This window comes from Cannabis sativa, chromosome 8 (assembly GCF_029168945.1).
Source record: "Cannabis sativa cultivar Pink pepper isolate KNU-18-1 chromosome 8, ASM2916894v1, whole genome shotgun sequence".
NCBI lineage: Eukaryota > Viridiplantae > Streptophyta > Magnoliopsida > Rosales > Cannabaceae > Cannabis > Cannabis sativa.
Window position 1 is genome coordinate 38,684,294 of NC_083608.1, and position 15,951 is coordinate 38,700,244.

General features: G+C 29.0%; 1 protein-coding gene across 1 annotated transcript; it reads left to right on the forward strand.

The window, feature by feature from the left end:
* Positions 1-1,187: 1,187 nt before the first annotated feature.
* On the forward strand, positions 1,188-1,983 carry LOC115698640 (glutaredoxin-C9). The gene has a single exon (XM_030625769.2). The coding sequence runs from the start codon at positions 1,286-1,288 to the stop codon at positions 1,766-1,768; it is 483 nt and encodes a 160-aa protein (XP_030481629.1). The 5' UTR covers positions 1,188-1,285; the 3' UTR covers positions 1,769-1,983.
* The last annotated feature ends 13,968 nt before the right edge of the window (positions 1,984-15,951 follow it).

The following is a 15,951-nucleotide window of genomic DNA, read 5'->3' on the forward strand; positions in this document are numbered from 1 at the left end:
CTTAAAGATGTAAAGTATTATCTAGTATCCTATTTCCCACGAGCACAGATCTCTCATGCATCACGATCTGCTAATACTTATACCCACACTTTAACTAAGTTCGCTCTTATGGTAGATACTGATTGTTCTTAGTTGGAGACATTTTCATCTCCACTATTAACTCTTCTGTAATTTATTCAAATTAATATAATAGTTTTTTTCTTTTAAAAATTTTATTTAAAAAAAAAAAAAAGCCACCGCTACACTATTTACTTACCGTTTGCTGAGGTATAAATTGGAGAAAGATTCGAATCATACACATTAAAGCGAAGCCACGTGGAGTGCTGTATAGATCTTGACGTTAAATCATGTTTCTCAAAAATAAAATGATAGGTTTTTTTTTGTTTTTTGGGAAATCAAATGAAAAGTTATTATATAGGTAAGTTTAGGAAGAAAATAAACCGTGGCGTGGCGTATTTATAATTAGAATAATTTTTTTTTTTTTTAAAAAAAAAACAACGTGGGAATGTGACGTGTGGTTGCATGAACAACATGGGTTTTCACATTTAATTATTTAATTATGATGATGATCAGTATTGTTGGACCAACTGTGTCCGTGTATGATGCTTATTATGGATGGACCCCATTCAACAGCTCAGCTGCGTTTAAATAAAAACATATGATATAGATTTAATTTACATACAAACGACGTCTATTAATTGAATTGAACCAAAAACGCACACGACATAAACCTGCATAACATGTCATCATCATCGTCATCATCATCATCATTATGCATTTTAAACCCAAATGATGTTTCGTGCACATCAGATTTTTTAATTCTTAAAATCAAACCCAATAAGATTTTGTTTTTTGTTTTAAGTTACAAATAGTTGTAGGAGAGGTTAAATTTAGGTATATATTGCTTAGCTAGTCATATATTTTTCTAAATGACATCATCCAGTAATAAAATAAGGTAATGTAATTATAATTAATTCTACAATTTTTTATTAATCAAAATATTTGTCGATAAATCTCATCCAATTTTTTTTTCTTTTTTTAGATAACAATAAAATAAAATAAACTCATGGACGGACGTCAGGCGCAACAAAGCAAATAGGAAAAGAGCGCGTGAGGCATAACACGAGCCTAACTGCCGTTGACGTAGACTATTTCAACTTTTAAAGTCATCACCACATCATCACACCCTTCTTAAATTCCATTTAAATTCACCATTTTCATACCCATTTTTGTCATCCAAAACTCTCTCTCTGTCTTTTCTTTTGCTCAATTGAAAATCTAAACTATGCAACAAGCAATTCCCTACAAATCATGGCCACCCCTTCACCAAACGACGCCGCTTAGTCGTCTTCCTGCTGTGGTCATGGAAAGTACTAGCAATGTGAATAGTAATAGTAAAGGAGTTTTAACGTTTAGAAGAAGCGTCGTCGACGTTAACGCTTTAAACGGTTTGGTAACCGATAACGCCGTTATGGTCTTCGTGAGGCGAGGTTGCTGCATGGGCCACGTCGTTAAGCACCTTCTGTTAGGACACGGCGTCAATCCCGCCGTTTACGAGGTCGATGAGGCCGAGGAAGTTGGCCTTGTTAAGGAGCTCGAAACCATTGCTGCTGCTGCTGGTGATTCCGGTGAAATTTTACCGTCGGCTCAGTTTCCGGCCGTGTTCATCGGCGGTAAGTTGTTTGGAGGACTGGATCGGGTTATGGCGGCTCATATATCTGGAGAATTAGTTCCTCTTTTGAAAGAAGCTGGTGCTTTGTGGCTTTAATTAATTATTAAATTCAGTTTTGTAATTTTTTTTATTAATTTTTATTTATTTCAATAATATATGTGGATAGGTTTTTAATGTTTTCCCTGATAATTTGAAGTAGAGGAATACAATTCTTTTCTTTTTTTGTTTTTACAGAATTTTTTGCACTCAAAAGAAATATTTATGTGTTTTGTTGGACAAAATTAATCCACATGTTCATATAGTACTTGGAATAGTTTGGTGCCTTATTTTCCTTTTGGTAATATTTATTTTCAATTAATTATTTTAATTAATATGTCTGATTACATAGTTGGAGTAATTAATTTCGTGAGTCCAGAGTTGTTTCCAGCTGGGGATTTCAGAACTTCGTGGCTTTTCCTTGCGAACGATTATAGTGTGTGATTTTTCTTTAATAGCCTTATTTAGGGCTGATATTTTAATGACCCATCCCAATGACATTAGGCTAGAGATTTTTAACTCATTGACATCTTGAGTTTTTTCTAGGGAAACTTACAAAAATACTGGAATTTGAGTTAATTTTTACAAAAATACTGTCACACGGAAATTTTTCAAAAATACTGTGTTTTTATAAAACACTAATAAAACACAAAACAGTAAAACTCAAAACAACAGTAGAACACTAGTAAAACACCAGTGAAACTTAACACAGTATACTGCAGTATGAAACTTATAAACAAATACAATAAAAAAGTAAAAAATACCGCCTGACAATATTTTTGTAAAAAAATGTCAAAAATTAGTATACCATGTAAAAAAATGTTTTTTCTAACCCAACCTATTTTTTCATTAATGGGTTGGGTTGGGTTGGGTTGGATTATAACCCATTAACCCTTATGTCATATAACAAAAAAATATTCAGATTTCATATAATATTAAGTAAATATACAATATATACATCAAAAACATTTACAATCATAGAGATGTCCAACAAAATTCCTAATTTCTAAACTTTTACAAATCAAAATCTTTAATTGATTAACAAACATCACAAGATCAAAACCACAGATTCACAAAGAGATGTCCACCCTTACTTGCTCCTGAGCAGTGACCAAATGGATTACGACAGGAAAACTCCATAGGTGACCTGAAATTTCTAAGAAAAAGAAAAAATAATGAGATCTTTTTGGAGAAAAAAGAAATTTCTACTAACTTTATGAAATTAGTCTTTTCTAATTCCTACAAACTTTTACTTCCATCCAGCAAAGAGAAAAAAATAAAGAAATTAGTAGGTGCGGCTGGTGTGTTTAGAGAGCTGGACGGTGGTGGTACCTGCCGCGGTTTTGGCTGGCGCGACTGAGAGCTCAACGGTGGTGCCTAGTGCAGCTGGCTGGCGCGAAGCGGGTGGGAGAAGACTACTAGATGGGAGGCACAACCACAAACAGGGCAAGGGCCACGACTAACTGGCTAAGAAGATTGATCCTCCATTCCTCCTCCTGACTGAGCTGAGAGTGAGAGCACTGAGAGAGTTTTTTTTTCAAAACAAAAAAGAGTGGTTGTTAGGGTTTGGAGTTGGACAAAGGAGAGAAAGGAATGGTTATGTATTAGGTTTAGGGTTTTCATTCAAAATAAAATCTAATGTAAAGAATAAAGATAAAAAAAACCTATATGTATATTAATTTTTTTTTTATTTTAGTTGGGCTAGGCCGACTCGGTTTGGGTTCATGCGGTTGAAAATTCTTCAGCCGAAATCAACCCATTTGGTGTGAGTTGGGCCCTTTTCAACCCATGTGAGTTTCGGCCCACTAAATATGACCATGTTTCGGCCCATTTCGAGTTGGGTTGGCCGGTTTGGTCGGCCCATTTCCAACCCATGCTCAGCCCTAGCCGTATTACCCTAAGATTTGATTTTGCTTGTATTTAATGTCCAAAACTAAAATTTTGATAGTAAAATTTAGAATTACATTGTTACCTAAAACTACTTTCGTTTCTCTAACCCCGTTATTTGCTAACATGACTCAGTTCAATTCGGCCAATATAGATACATTATACACATAACACAATATTATTAGTCCAAGCAAATAATTTTTTTTTTAAAAAAATAAATTTTAATACTAAATTAATTTACAATTAAAAATAAATCATTTTTAAAAAAATTAAAAGGAGAACAATTTTTTTTTACTCCTTTCTTTTCTTTTTTCTAGTTTTTGTTTCTTCTTCATTTTTTGTACTAACAACACTGCCACCACCAAAACCATCTTTATCCACCATTAATGACCAACAAAACTACCACACAACCACTACTACTCTACAATCATAGCCACAACCACTGCAACCACCCCCATAACCAAACTGTTGTGTTTAGTAGATCCAAATCAACCTATAAAACACAATAAAAATAAATCCACAAACAATCTCAAATCCAAAAAACAATTTTGATTCTACATGGTTCTTTCTCCTCAATTCTCAAATCCATATAACAATCCACAAGAAAATCAATAAAAAAAATGATAAATATCTAACTAAAGCCAAACAAAGTACCAAAACGAGATTTGGGAGCTATGCACTGTAGGTTGGTTTTTGGAGTTCAGTGGCTTCAGAAGAACGGGAACTGAGATTTTGAATCTTCTTTCAGTGCCAGAGTGTGCGCAGATGAGAGAGAGGGAGAGAGATAGAAAAGAGTGATGAATGGGGTTTTCGGGCCAGGATCTCATCGTGGTGAGCAAACGGTTGCTGGAGGGAGGAAAAGAGAATGGCTCCCTATGAGTCTTCTCCTAACGCCACTCCTTCATGGTATTGGTTCGAGAATAGCGCAAGTGAGAGAGAATAGGGTGAGGGGTGGGTGGGGTTAGTGGTGGCAAGGATCTCCATCATAGTGCTGCTTTGAGAACACGATGGTCAGAGATGGGAGGAAGAGAGGAAGACCAGGGAAGATGATGGTGGTGCGTAGGCAGTAGAGAGAGATTTAGGAAGAGATATGGTTAGTGTTAGCCTATTTTTAGCCTAAGTTTTAGGTCACTTTTTATAGTTATTTCTCTTCTTTGTTATTATTTTCAGAATATAAGTACGCTTGTTTTCTTTGGTTTTATTTCTCTATCTCTAAGGCATATCTCTAGATGGACTTTCGTAGCTACTAGTAACTAACCATTTCTATCAATAAGTGATTTTGGCATCCCTAGATTTATTAATGAAGTACACTAAGTACATGAACATTGCATCATTCTAAGGTTGTCTTGGAACCTAGTCTTAAATGGGACGATATTTTAAAATGGCATTCTCTATCTCGAAGGTTATTCCCTAGAAGGAACTTGGTAGTTACTAGAACTAATCATATACCTAATGTAACGCCCTAATGCTAAGGCACGCTGCAGTGCTTTTCAATTACGGTGCAATCTTTGCTAATCAAAGATTTTTCTTGAAAAACGTGATAAATTAAAACTTTTATGATAAATATTATACTTTATATGATATTAAAATATTTACAAGTGTCGGGATCCCGTTTTCAAACTATTTTAAACTTAACATTTTAAAATACACGTAAACCAAGTCGCACAGCGACTACAAAATATAATCCCCAGATGTCCCGAGACCGAAAACTCCAGGTCGCGCTGCTCCGACATGTACAACTTCATCCGAGCTCAGGTTCACTCCTGTTCAGCTTTCGCCTTTCCTTTACCTACACATGAAAGTAGAACTATGAGTCGACAGACTCAGCAAGAAAAGCATAAAACATATCGTATAATTTCTGACTTGTATTTAGGCGCCCATACACCTATTTACAAGGCTTAACAGATGAGTACGAACGTTCCATACTAGGGTATAGCCACTATACCACATACACTACGTACCTCGATGTACGAGTGTTGGTAGGGCTTGTTCATACTCTGAGTACCCCTGAGTGATATACCACGTACTCCCACTACCTCTCCGTACTTGTGCTGGTATCATGGTACTCTCAGATAACATTCACTATACCAATGCACTTTGTACCATAACTGTATAAGTGTTGGTAGTGCAACTAACATTTTAAGCATGCATATACACATAACATATACATACACTCAGATATCTATATCACACATTATATACAATTCTTACCTTCTTTCTGAATTCAAGTGTTCTGGCCGATCTGAACGGAAAGTCTCGTGCTACATGGATGCCCTAATCACATTAATTATAACATAGATGAGTGACTCGCTAAATCACTTTCCGGGGACTTAAACTTGAAACTAAAAGTTTTCCTATCGATAAATAACATGGCAATACCCTAAATATCTCAAAAATGGGAAAAACTAAGATTCCAAAAACTGCCCCAATCGGCAGACCGGTTCCCAACCGGAAGTCCAGTTCTGGGACACCAACCAGTCGACCGGTTGCTACAGGTCCCCCAGAACCGGAATTCCGGTTCTGTGTTGGGAACCCGAAAAAAATGCCCCCATGACCTCAAAATCAAGCCAAACTTTACCAAACTTTCAAGTATACCTGTACAATGCATACACAATATAATCCAACCAGAAATTCCCAGAAAAAGTCACTAAATCAAAGGATGCCATTAAAGCCCTAAACTTGAGCTTCAAAGCTCAAGCATACTTAATTCCACCACCATACACCAAAACTAATATCCAAAGCTTAAAACCAACTCAAAATCAACCTAGAAATCAGATTGCACAAACTTTAAACCTTAACAGCCCCTATTCTCAGAAATCACATACTCAAACTAAAGAAAAAGCTTGAAAACATGAAACCAATGGTCTAGGGTTTACCTTTGCTTCAAGAATGCCCAATTCCTTGGCTTAAATCCAAAAAAAAAAACACCAAACTTTGAGGGTGAATCCCTCTGGGTTTTGCCCCAGCCGAAAGAGAGAAAGAGAGAGGGTGAGTTCTATTTGGTTTTTCCTTCAATTCCCTTATTTTCCTAAAATGAGACTTAAGAAAAATTCATTTAATCATTGTTGAAAACTAATAGGCCAAGTGTCACCTAATTAGGCAGCCACCTAATCACCTAAAAAAAGAAATGACTAAAATGCCCCTTAACTTAAAACTAAGGTATTTCTTAAGCTAGGGGTAAAATGGTCAAATTCTATAATCCCGTTTAATTCTAATATTTTATTTTCTCTAAAATATTTCCCACTACGAAATAAGGTTATAAAGTTACCCATGTGATCAAACTAGCCATCCATCGCATTTTCTGTTGTCGCCGAGCAAAAATCACAAAAATAACATATTTCACATATAAATCAAATAATGCCCCTAGAGTTTAATAAAATCTTCGAAATTGAGAAATTACAACTCTAATATTTATTTCTAAATATTGGGGTTCACAAATAATTAATTTAATAAATAATCATAAAATAACAGAAATTAATGCTAATTACCTTTACTAAATCAAATTACTAAAGCGGTCATTACACCTAATCATTTCTATCAATATGTGGTTTCGATATTCTAAGGAGGTAAGACGAATTACAATTCTAAGTTCATTTAAATGATCTTTGAATTGCATATCAAATATTTCTCCACTCCTATCAGTTCGCAAGATTTTTAACAACTTTCTGTTTACATTTATTTTCTAGAAATTCATAAAAATTTTCAAACATTTCAAACTTCCAGCATAAGGTAAATACCTATAGTAATCGTCTAAGAATCTGACAAATTACTCATAACCACTCCTAGCTTGTACATCCCTATGTCCAAGGATAAACATACCATCCAAGTGGTTATTTAACACGTGTTCTCTTTGCAAAGAAGGATTTTGTCAAAACCACTATGAGCAAGATATAGTGCCATAGATAATCTATTATCGTTGTTAGTCTTTTGATGTATATGATTCCTAGATCTCGTTACAACAAATAGTTTTCATGTAATATTAATGGTTACTTGGTCTTAGAATAGTTCAAATTCATTTTCATACATCAACATGTAGTTTGATCCATTGAAGTGGATATTAAAACTTGTGAAAGTTAAACACAATATTTGTGTAATTTAGAAACTAAAATATCATTCTAGCTTGGGCTGTCACTAAATGATATTATAACTCTAAGTCAACCATACAAAATGCTTAATATTGATTTCAAAATTATAATCTTAAGTTTATGTCCAATCGATGTTTAGTAGCAATGTAAGAATGAGATTCAATCTCATTTTCTAAAAATTGAAAATAGTTATCATTTCTTGGATAGAATATCTAGAATATATTCATCTGCGTCACTCATTTCTTAGAAGAAAATAGAACAACATCGTCATAAAAGTTTATATTCTTTCTTTTCCAATGATGTATATCTTTAGAAATTTCTTCACAAAAAAGTTATGGAGGAAGTCTAAGGAGTAATTTCAATTAAAATAAAAATCCAACGATGTCCCGTTTAGGAGAGAGTCAAAGTTATTCTTATTTTATGAGCTTTTTCATTGTTTCGGTACTATAAATACTAGTCTAAAGTGTCATCTATTAATTAGGGATGAGTCAACTAAATTTTGCACTTACAAAATACTTATCTTACGAGATCTAACACTATTATGTTTTTTAACAGATAACAATCTATTGGGGATGGTCTCATTAAAAATAACAAGCTAAGTTAGATCAACAATGAAAGGTCAAAATTGATACTACACAATCAATAGCAGAAATCAATGCTATGTCCAATACAAATTCTAATCACATATTCGAAAAATTATAGACACGTAATCAAGTATGAAACATATGGGAAAAATACAAAAAAATCAGCATATCTAAAACTCTCCAAGGTTAACAACCAAATTATATGCAGTGCCCTATTTATGGCGAGAGTCAAATATATCATCAGTTAAACAGTGTAATGAGCTCTTCTATGAACACATTTTAGCAACCTTTTATTCGATCAAAATAAGAATCCGACGTTGTCTCGTTTAGGAGAGAGTCAAAATTATTCTTATTTTATGACTTTCTACTATTATTTCATATTCATAAACCCAATTCTAAGCAGTCATCTTTAGGGATAAGTCTACTAGAAAATAAATCTATTAAATACTTATCTATTGAGATAATTTAACCGTGCGTTAAATTTTCTAATGGATGACCATCTTTTAGGGGGACGTCAAGGGCCACAAGGTCCCATTAAAAATAATAACAATGTAAGACCAACAATGGAGATCTAATGTCCTATAAAATAAAGCTCATTATTTAAAGAAAGTAGTATTTTTATTCAACTATTTAGTTTGACAATTTATTTTAATATATTTATTAAAATTACTAACTTAGAAATAAAATAATTATAAAATTAATTTTATATCCAAAGTATAAATTTTAATCTATATTAATGAAAATTATTAACTTAAGTAGTTGTGAAAGTAAATAAATTTATTTTCCAACCTTAAGTGTAAATTTTCAATTTAAAATAAATTTCTATGAAAATTACTTAATTTTGGGCAGGTTCAAAATTAATAAATTAATTTTATACCCAAATAATAAAATTTTCAATAAAATTATTACTTTAGTATCTTAAATTTAATTATCTAAATTAGCTTTCAATACTTAAGTACTAATTTCCTATCAAAATAAACACATAAAAAATTATTAACTTAAGTGGTTCTAAAATTAATTAAAATTAATGTACAAGTTAAGTATTATTTTTCCTATTTATTTATTTATATATTTTAATATCAACATATTTATTTAATTATCTCTTGAGATCAAATGATCTATGATCAACTAAGTGACATTGATTTAGAAATGATATAACAGTAATTTATGATATCTTTTCAACTGTCAATATCGATCTAGTCTGATGTATAGCTAATACATTTATTTATTTATATATTTTAATATCAACATATTTATTTAATTATCTCTTGAGATCAAATGATCTATGATCAACTAAGTGACATTGACTTAGAAATGATATAACAGTAATTTATGATATCTTTTCAACTGTCAATATCGATCTAGTCTGATGTATAGCTAATACATTTGATGCTAGTTTACTTTAATAATGCCTTGGAAAATATATTTCACTTAACTAAGTGTAGGTAAAACTCATCGTTGATTATCACGTCAGTGTAAATTCTGTGCACTAAGAAATTATGGGATTAAATAATTTAAAGTATATAAGCACAATTACTTTCTAATGTGATGACATCATTATAATTGTAAATAATAATATATTTGGGATTTAATATAACTTATACATTACACTTATAATCACGTAATTAACATTTGAACGAAGCATATGGTAATGTCAAGATATGATTTTTTATCTTTATTGGAAGTATATAAGATTACAGTAAAATTAAATTTTATTTAGGGCATAAAATTCCAACAAGAATTACATAGAGTTGAAATTGGCCTTTATCTTAGCCAAGCAAAATATATCAAAGAGTTACTTGATAGATCAAGAATGCTTCATCTAAAATTGTGTTCAACACCTATGACGATTGGCAGAGCCCTTTCCAAAGCTGACGGTAAATTATTGCAGCTGCAACCTACCAACTACAAAAGTATCATAAAAGGCCTGCAGTATTTAACTCATACTCAGCCAGATTTATCTTTCGCAGTAAACAAACCAAGTCAATACTTGTAGGGCCCCATAACAACACCTTGGTGATCAGCAGTTAAAAGGATACTAAGGTACTTAAAGGGCTCTATAAATCACAACCTCCACATCAAGTTTTCTAATCAGCTTAACATCACTGGTTATTTGGACGCAGATTGGGCATGCCATCCAAATGATAGAAAGAGTGTGGCTAGTTATTGCATTTATCTTGTAGATACACTTGTGTCTTGGTCCTCAAAGAGACAAGCTATGGTGTCTCGTTCAAGTACAGAATCTGACTATCGAGCTTTAGGTCATGTAGCTGTTATATTTTGATATAATATTTTTATTGGTTAAGTATATGTTACAAAGTTATTAAATAATATAATATGTAGATTAAATATGTGTAATAAACTAATAATATGTAACATATAGGAGAGTTACTTGTTACTATGAGTAACCTCCACCATTATCACCAACATTAAGAGTGTAAAAGGTGTTACACATCTTAATTTGAAATTCTTAACTCTATAGGAGTTATGGTGTGCATGAGTTACGTCTCTTTATTGAGTCCATAACATCCATGGAGGTTATGATTTATGAATTTAAATTTTAAATGGTGATATCCTAAACACTATATAAAGGAGGTCTATGTGCTCATTTGAGAATAAGAGATGAGAAGTTTTCTATCAAGAAAGCACTTTGCTAGAAAACCCTAAGGCTTGATAATTTCCAAAGCTATTTCCATGAGAGTTCCCTTAGTGCTTAGAGATAGGGGGAAATAAGCTTTTGGACAAAGGTGTAATACCTTGTTCAAGTCATGGTATTATTTTTTAGTTTTCTTAATTGTTTTATTATTTTACTGAAACACATCATTTTCAAATTTTATCAAAAGTAAAACTTGGTACAATAAAAAATATAAAAAAAAGTTATAACAGTAAAAGTATAAAAATAACAAAAAAAAATATATATATTTTTATATTTTGTACCTTAAACATTGAAGTACAATTATAAAATTAGAGCTAAATATAACATAATAAAATCATTTTACGCTAAAATATTTGTTATAAAATTTATATTGGAGATGATCTTATAAGTTTATTAGTTTCTTGAAAAAGTTGTTTTATTATAGTATATGCATGGAGTAAAACCAAATGAAATGGTCTAAATTAAACTGGGCTCTTAATTTTTAAAGCCCAACAAAAATAAGCCCAATCCTTCCTTTCATAATTGTGGAAATTACAGCAAATGTGTGAATTTTTGAAAAACTTTAATAAATATGGCAGTTATTTTATCACAAGCGTTTTAATATTTTATGACATATCTTTATATATTAAAAGTGTCTATCTAACGGCATTTTTTGGTTTAACAGAATATACTTAAAGAATATTCTGTTAAATTTAACGATTAGGTTTGATGTCTCGTTAACAAATAAACCCAATAATTAAACCTAAAAAATTAAACAATCTTTTAAATATGAATAATCTATTTTTAAATTAAAAAAATCATCTTAGCCACATATCACTCTAACAAACCTATATAAGGAGAATATTAATAATTATATCTATATATCTATCTATAATATATGTTTTTACTCTTTTTTTTAACCTATTAATTATACATGTATAATTATTAATTTTAATTGATAATAAAATTTAATTTTTCTATTTTTCTATCATATAAGGATAACTATTTTTTTTATTGTTATTATTTTTTTCACTATGATGTTTGTAGATATTTTTTTTTACTAAATAATTATTAAATATTAAATAGATTAATTAAAAATATCTAAATCATATACCATTTAAATTTAAATTTGATTAGATTTAATTCTGTATCTACTTTCTCATTATTTGTAATTGTTCTAAATCTAATCGTGCAAACTCATATATTAAACACAATACTCCACCTTGAAACCGTTCTCTGTTTTTTTTTCTTTCTTATTGGTTGGTGTTAATTTGCCCCGATGATTCAAGTGTCATGGTTTAGCAGAAATACCATTTCTATCTTTAATTTTTTCAAATATAAAGATATTTCAAATATATAAAGATATTTCAAATATAAATATTTAATTTTTTCAAGAAAAAAATAAAATCTTAAATGAAATTAGCAATACGTGGCTCGGCACGTACATTCACCTAGTATAAATATAAATATATATATTTTTATTTTACATTTTATATGGTATTTATTTTCCAATATTCTAATGAAAAAAAATACCATTATTTTACAATTTCCAAATTGCTATTATTTAAATTAAAGTTGATGTCATTACCGTATCTCACTTGTAATCGCTGTCATCATTGTATCTTATTTGTAATTGTCACTATTGATCAAAATAAATTTGCTCTGTGCATAAAACAAATCATATACTTGAGTTAAGTAACTACTAATATTTTATACATAACTGAATGATTTTGTTATAAAGAGTTTTTGGCAGTTAAATACTTCCAATTATTGTTTCATTTGCACTTAACACTCAAAGCTTAGATTTTGGCAGTAAAATCTTCTAAACTGAACTGTTAGCAAATTTAAAGTGTCATCCAGTTAATTGCCATCATAGACTACTTATGTGTACACTCTTGTACATGTGACACGTGGCAGTTAATAAATAAATAATAATATTAGGTGTACTAATATTAAGGTACTACGTGTACAAGAGTGTACACATAAAGAGTCCATGTTGATAGTTAACTTTAAAAAATAGATGACACATTAAATTTGCTAACAATTCAGTAGTTTGGAGGAATTTACCACTAAAATTTGAGCTGAAAAGGTTAAGTGGAAATAGAATGATAGTTGAAATGGTTTAGCTGCAAAAAACTCTATTATAAATTCCTTACTTGCATATTTCTAAGTGCTTTGGCATTATTGTAATGAAAAACTAAATATAGCTCGATTCTCAACATAATATTTGAATATAGCCATATACAACTAAAATAAATAAACGAACGTTAGAAAGAGAAATAAAATTAAAGTAAACACTAAATTATATAGTAAATATATCAAATTTTGTAATATACCTAAATATTCAAATCAAATTTTAAGAAGAAAAGAAAAAAATAATTCAAGCATCAAGAAACGGAATAAGAGAACACCATAAATAAGGTATAGTAGCTTAACAATATTACATGGTTCAATTTGGTATATAAAGCTTAATGATCTCAAAAAAAAAAATTGAGAAATCTATAAAGGAAAACTCATTATATAATTTGTGATCTAAAAAATACAGAAAAGTATGAGATATTGTCAAAAAAATATAGGGTAATAAAAGACTAAATTAAAATAAAAATTTATAAAAATAATTGATAAAATTGAATAAAATTCACCATAAAATTTCCTAATTATAAATTGAGAGGACTTTGAAGAAAATAGTACCAAAACTTTTATAGAATAGTAGTAGTGTAGTAGGGTAGAATTATGTCTATGATAAATCAAATCAATTTTAGGGAGCAATTAAATGTATAAGAGACTATATGTATATTGATATTTTTTCAAATGTTTTTTATATAGATATTTTGAATTTTTTTATTATTTTTTTTTTAAATTCTTGAATCATACGATTATATTAATTATTTATATAAGATTTCATATTCTTTGATTTTTTTTTTTTTGTCAAATCAATAATCTTAATTTGAGATACAATTAAATTGATTTTTTTATATAAGTTCAAATAGTCTTTGATTTGAAATAGCATATAATTTTTTTTAATTAATTTAAATGAGAAAATTAAATGAAATTATTATTTTGAGTATTTTTAGAGTGTTATTGTATTATTTTAAATAAGAGATTAATAGATAGAGTTATTTTGAGTGATTTTAGAGTGACATATCACTCCCCTATTTTTCTACTTTATATATATAAATATATATTTTTATTGTCCTTCAACGCCACTTATATATATACTAGGTGATTGTTACGTGCCAAGCCATGTAGTGTTAGTTTTATTTAATATTTTAGTTTTTTATTTTAATTAATAATTAAAATAGTATAATTATTTGAACGATTTGTTTTATAAAAATAAAATATGTGTCAGTATATTTAGTAAGTAAAACATAGTTGTGTTATAATAATGTATGTTATTAATAGTAAACTTATATATATATATATATACTAAATAGATGTTACGTGCCAAGTCACGTAGGTTAATTTTATTTTAGTTTTTACTTTTTTTAATATCATAATTTTAAAATTAATAATATTTAATGTAGTGATAATCATTGAAATTTGAAGGCATAATAGTGATTTAAATAAAAATAAAAAAAAAAGTCGCCCAATAATTTCTCATAGACCAAAAATTCTGTTATATAGCCATATTTTATATAGAATAAATGTGGAGCCAAAAATTATAACCTGATCGAGCCAAAAAAACAAATAGAAAAATTCTTTAGCAATATATATATATAATATATATAAATAGTAGTAAATTCTTATTTAGAATAAAATCCAACTAAATAACATAAATATATTTAGAAAACCTAATCGTAGATGTACAACAGTAAAAACCCAATCGTATTTTTTTTTTTGGGTGTAATGGTATTTATTTTATTATATATAAATAAAAAGTGACTCATGAATTTCTCATAAACTATTTTATTTTTAATAATAAACCATTTTATTTTTAATATAAATAAAAAGTCACCCGTGAAATTTCTTATAAACCAAGAATTCTGTTATATAGGCACACTTGTTAATTTTATTTTAGTTTTTACTTTTTTTAATATCATAATTTTAAAATTAATAATATTCAATGTAGTGATAATCATTGAAATTTGAAAACATAAGAGTGATTTAAATAAAAATAAAAAAAAATCACCCAATAATTTCTCATAAACTAAAAATTCTGCTATATAGCCATATTTTATATAGAATAAATGTGGAGCCAAACAATTATAACCTGATCTCGAGCCAAAAAAACAAATAGAAAAATTCTTTAGCAATATATATATAATATATAAATAGTAGTAAATTCTTATTTAGAATAAAATCCAACTAATAAATAACATAAGTATATTTAGAAAATCTAATCGTAGATGTACAACAGCAAAAACACAATTGTATTTTTTTTTTGGATGTAATGGGATTTATTTTATTTATTTTATTATATATAAATAAAAAGTGAACCCATTTTATTTTCAATATAAATAAAAAGTCACCCATAAATTTCTCATAAACCAAGAATTCTGGCACACTTTATATAGAATAGATATATATTTATATGAGTGAATATTCAATAGTTATATTTTTAATGTAACTATGATGGTTACATTTTTTTTTTTACATTTAATAACAAGTTACTAATAGGTAAATATTTTTTTTTTATAAAATTAAATTAATTATGATTAACTATATGCTTAAAAAATAATAATTAATTAGTATATTTAATAGAACTTTTTGAGTAATTAATATTTATAAATAATTTTTTTTTACTTAAATCTCCATTACAATTTTTTAATATTCAAACCATTTAATTATGATATTTGCAATAAATTAAACCTCATTTTTTTTTGATAGAAAATAGACTTCTACCCTTTCTAAAATAAATTTGTTAAGTGTTATTAACTGTATTGACCACATAGTTAAATCATGAGAATTAACAAATATTTAAGAGATTTAATTAGTAATTTATGATTCTCCGCTTCTTTGTAGAACTAGGGCTTATAGTGAGAAATAGGATTTAGGAAAATAATTTCTCAATTATGGAAATATATTTGATTTCTATTATATATGTTATATGTG

Bases quoted from the DNA above. Each gene is read 5' to 3' on its own strand.
- LOC115698640 (XM_030625769.2), top strand. From the start codon at position 1,286: ATGCAACAAGCAATTCCCTACAAATCATGGCCACCCCTTCACCAAACG.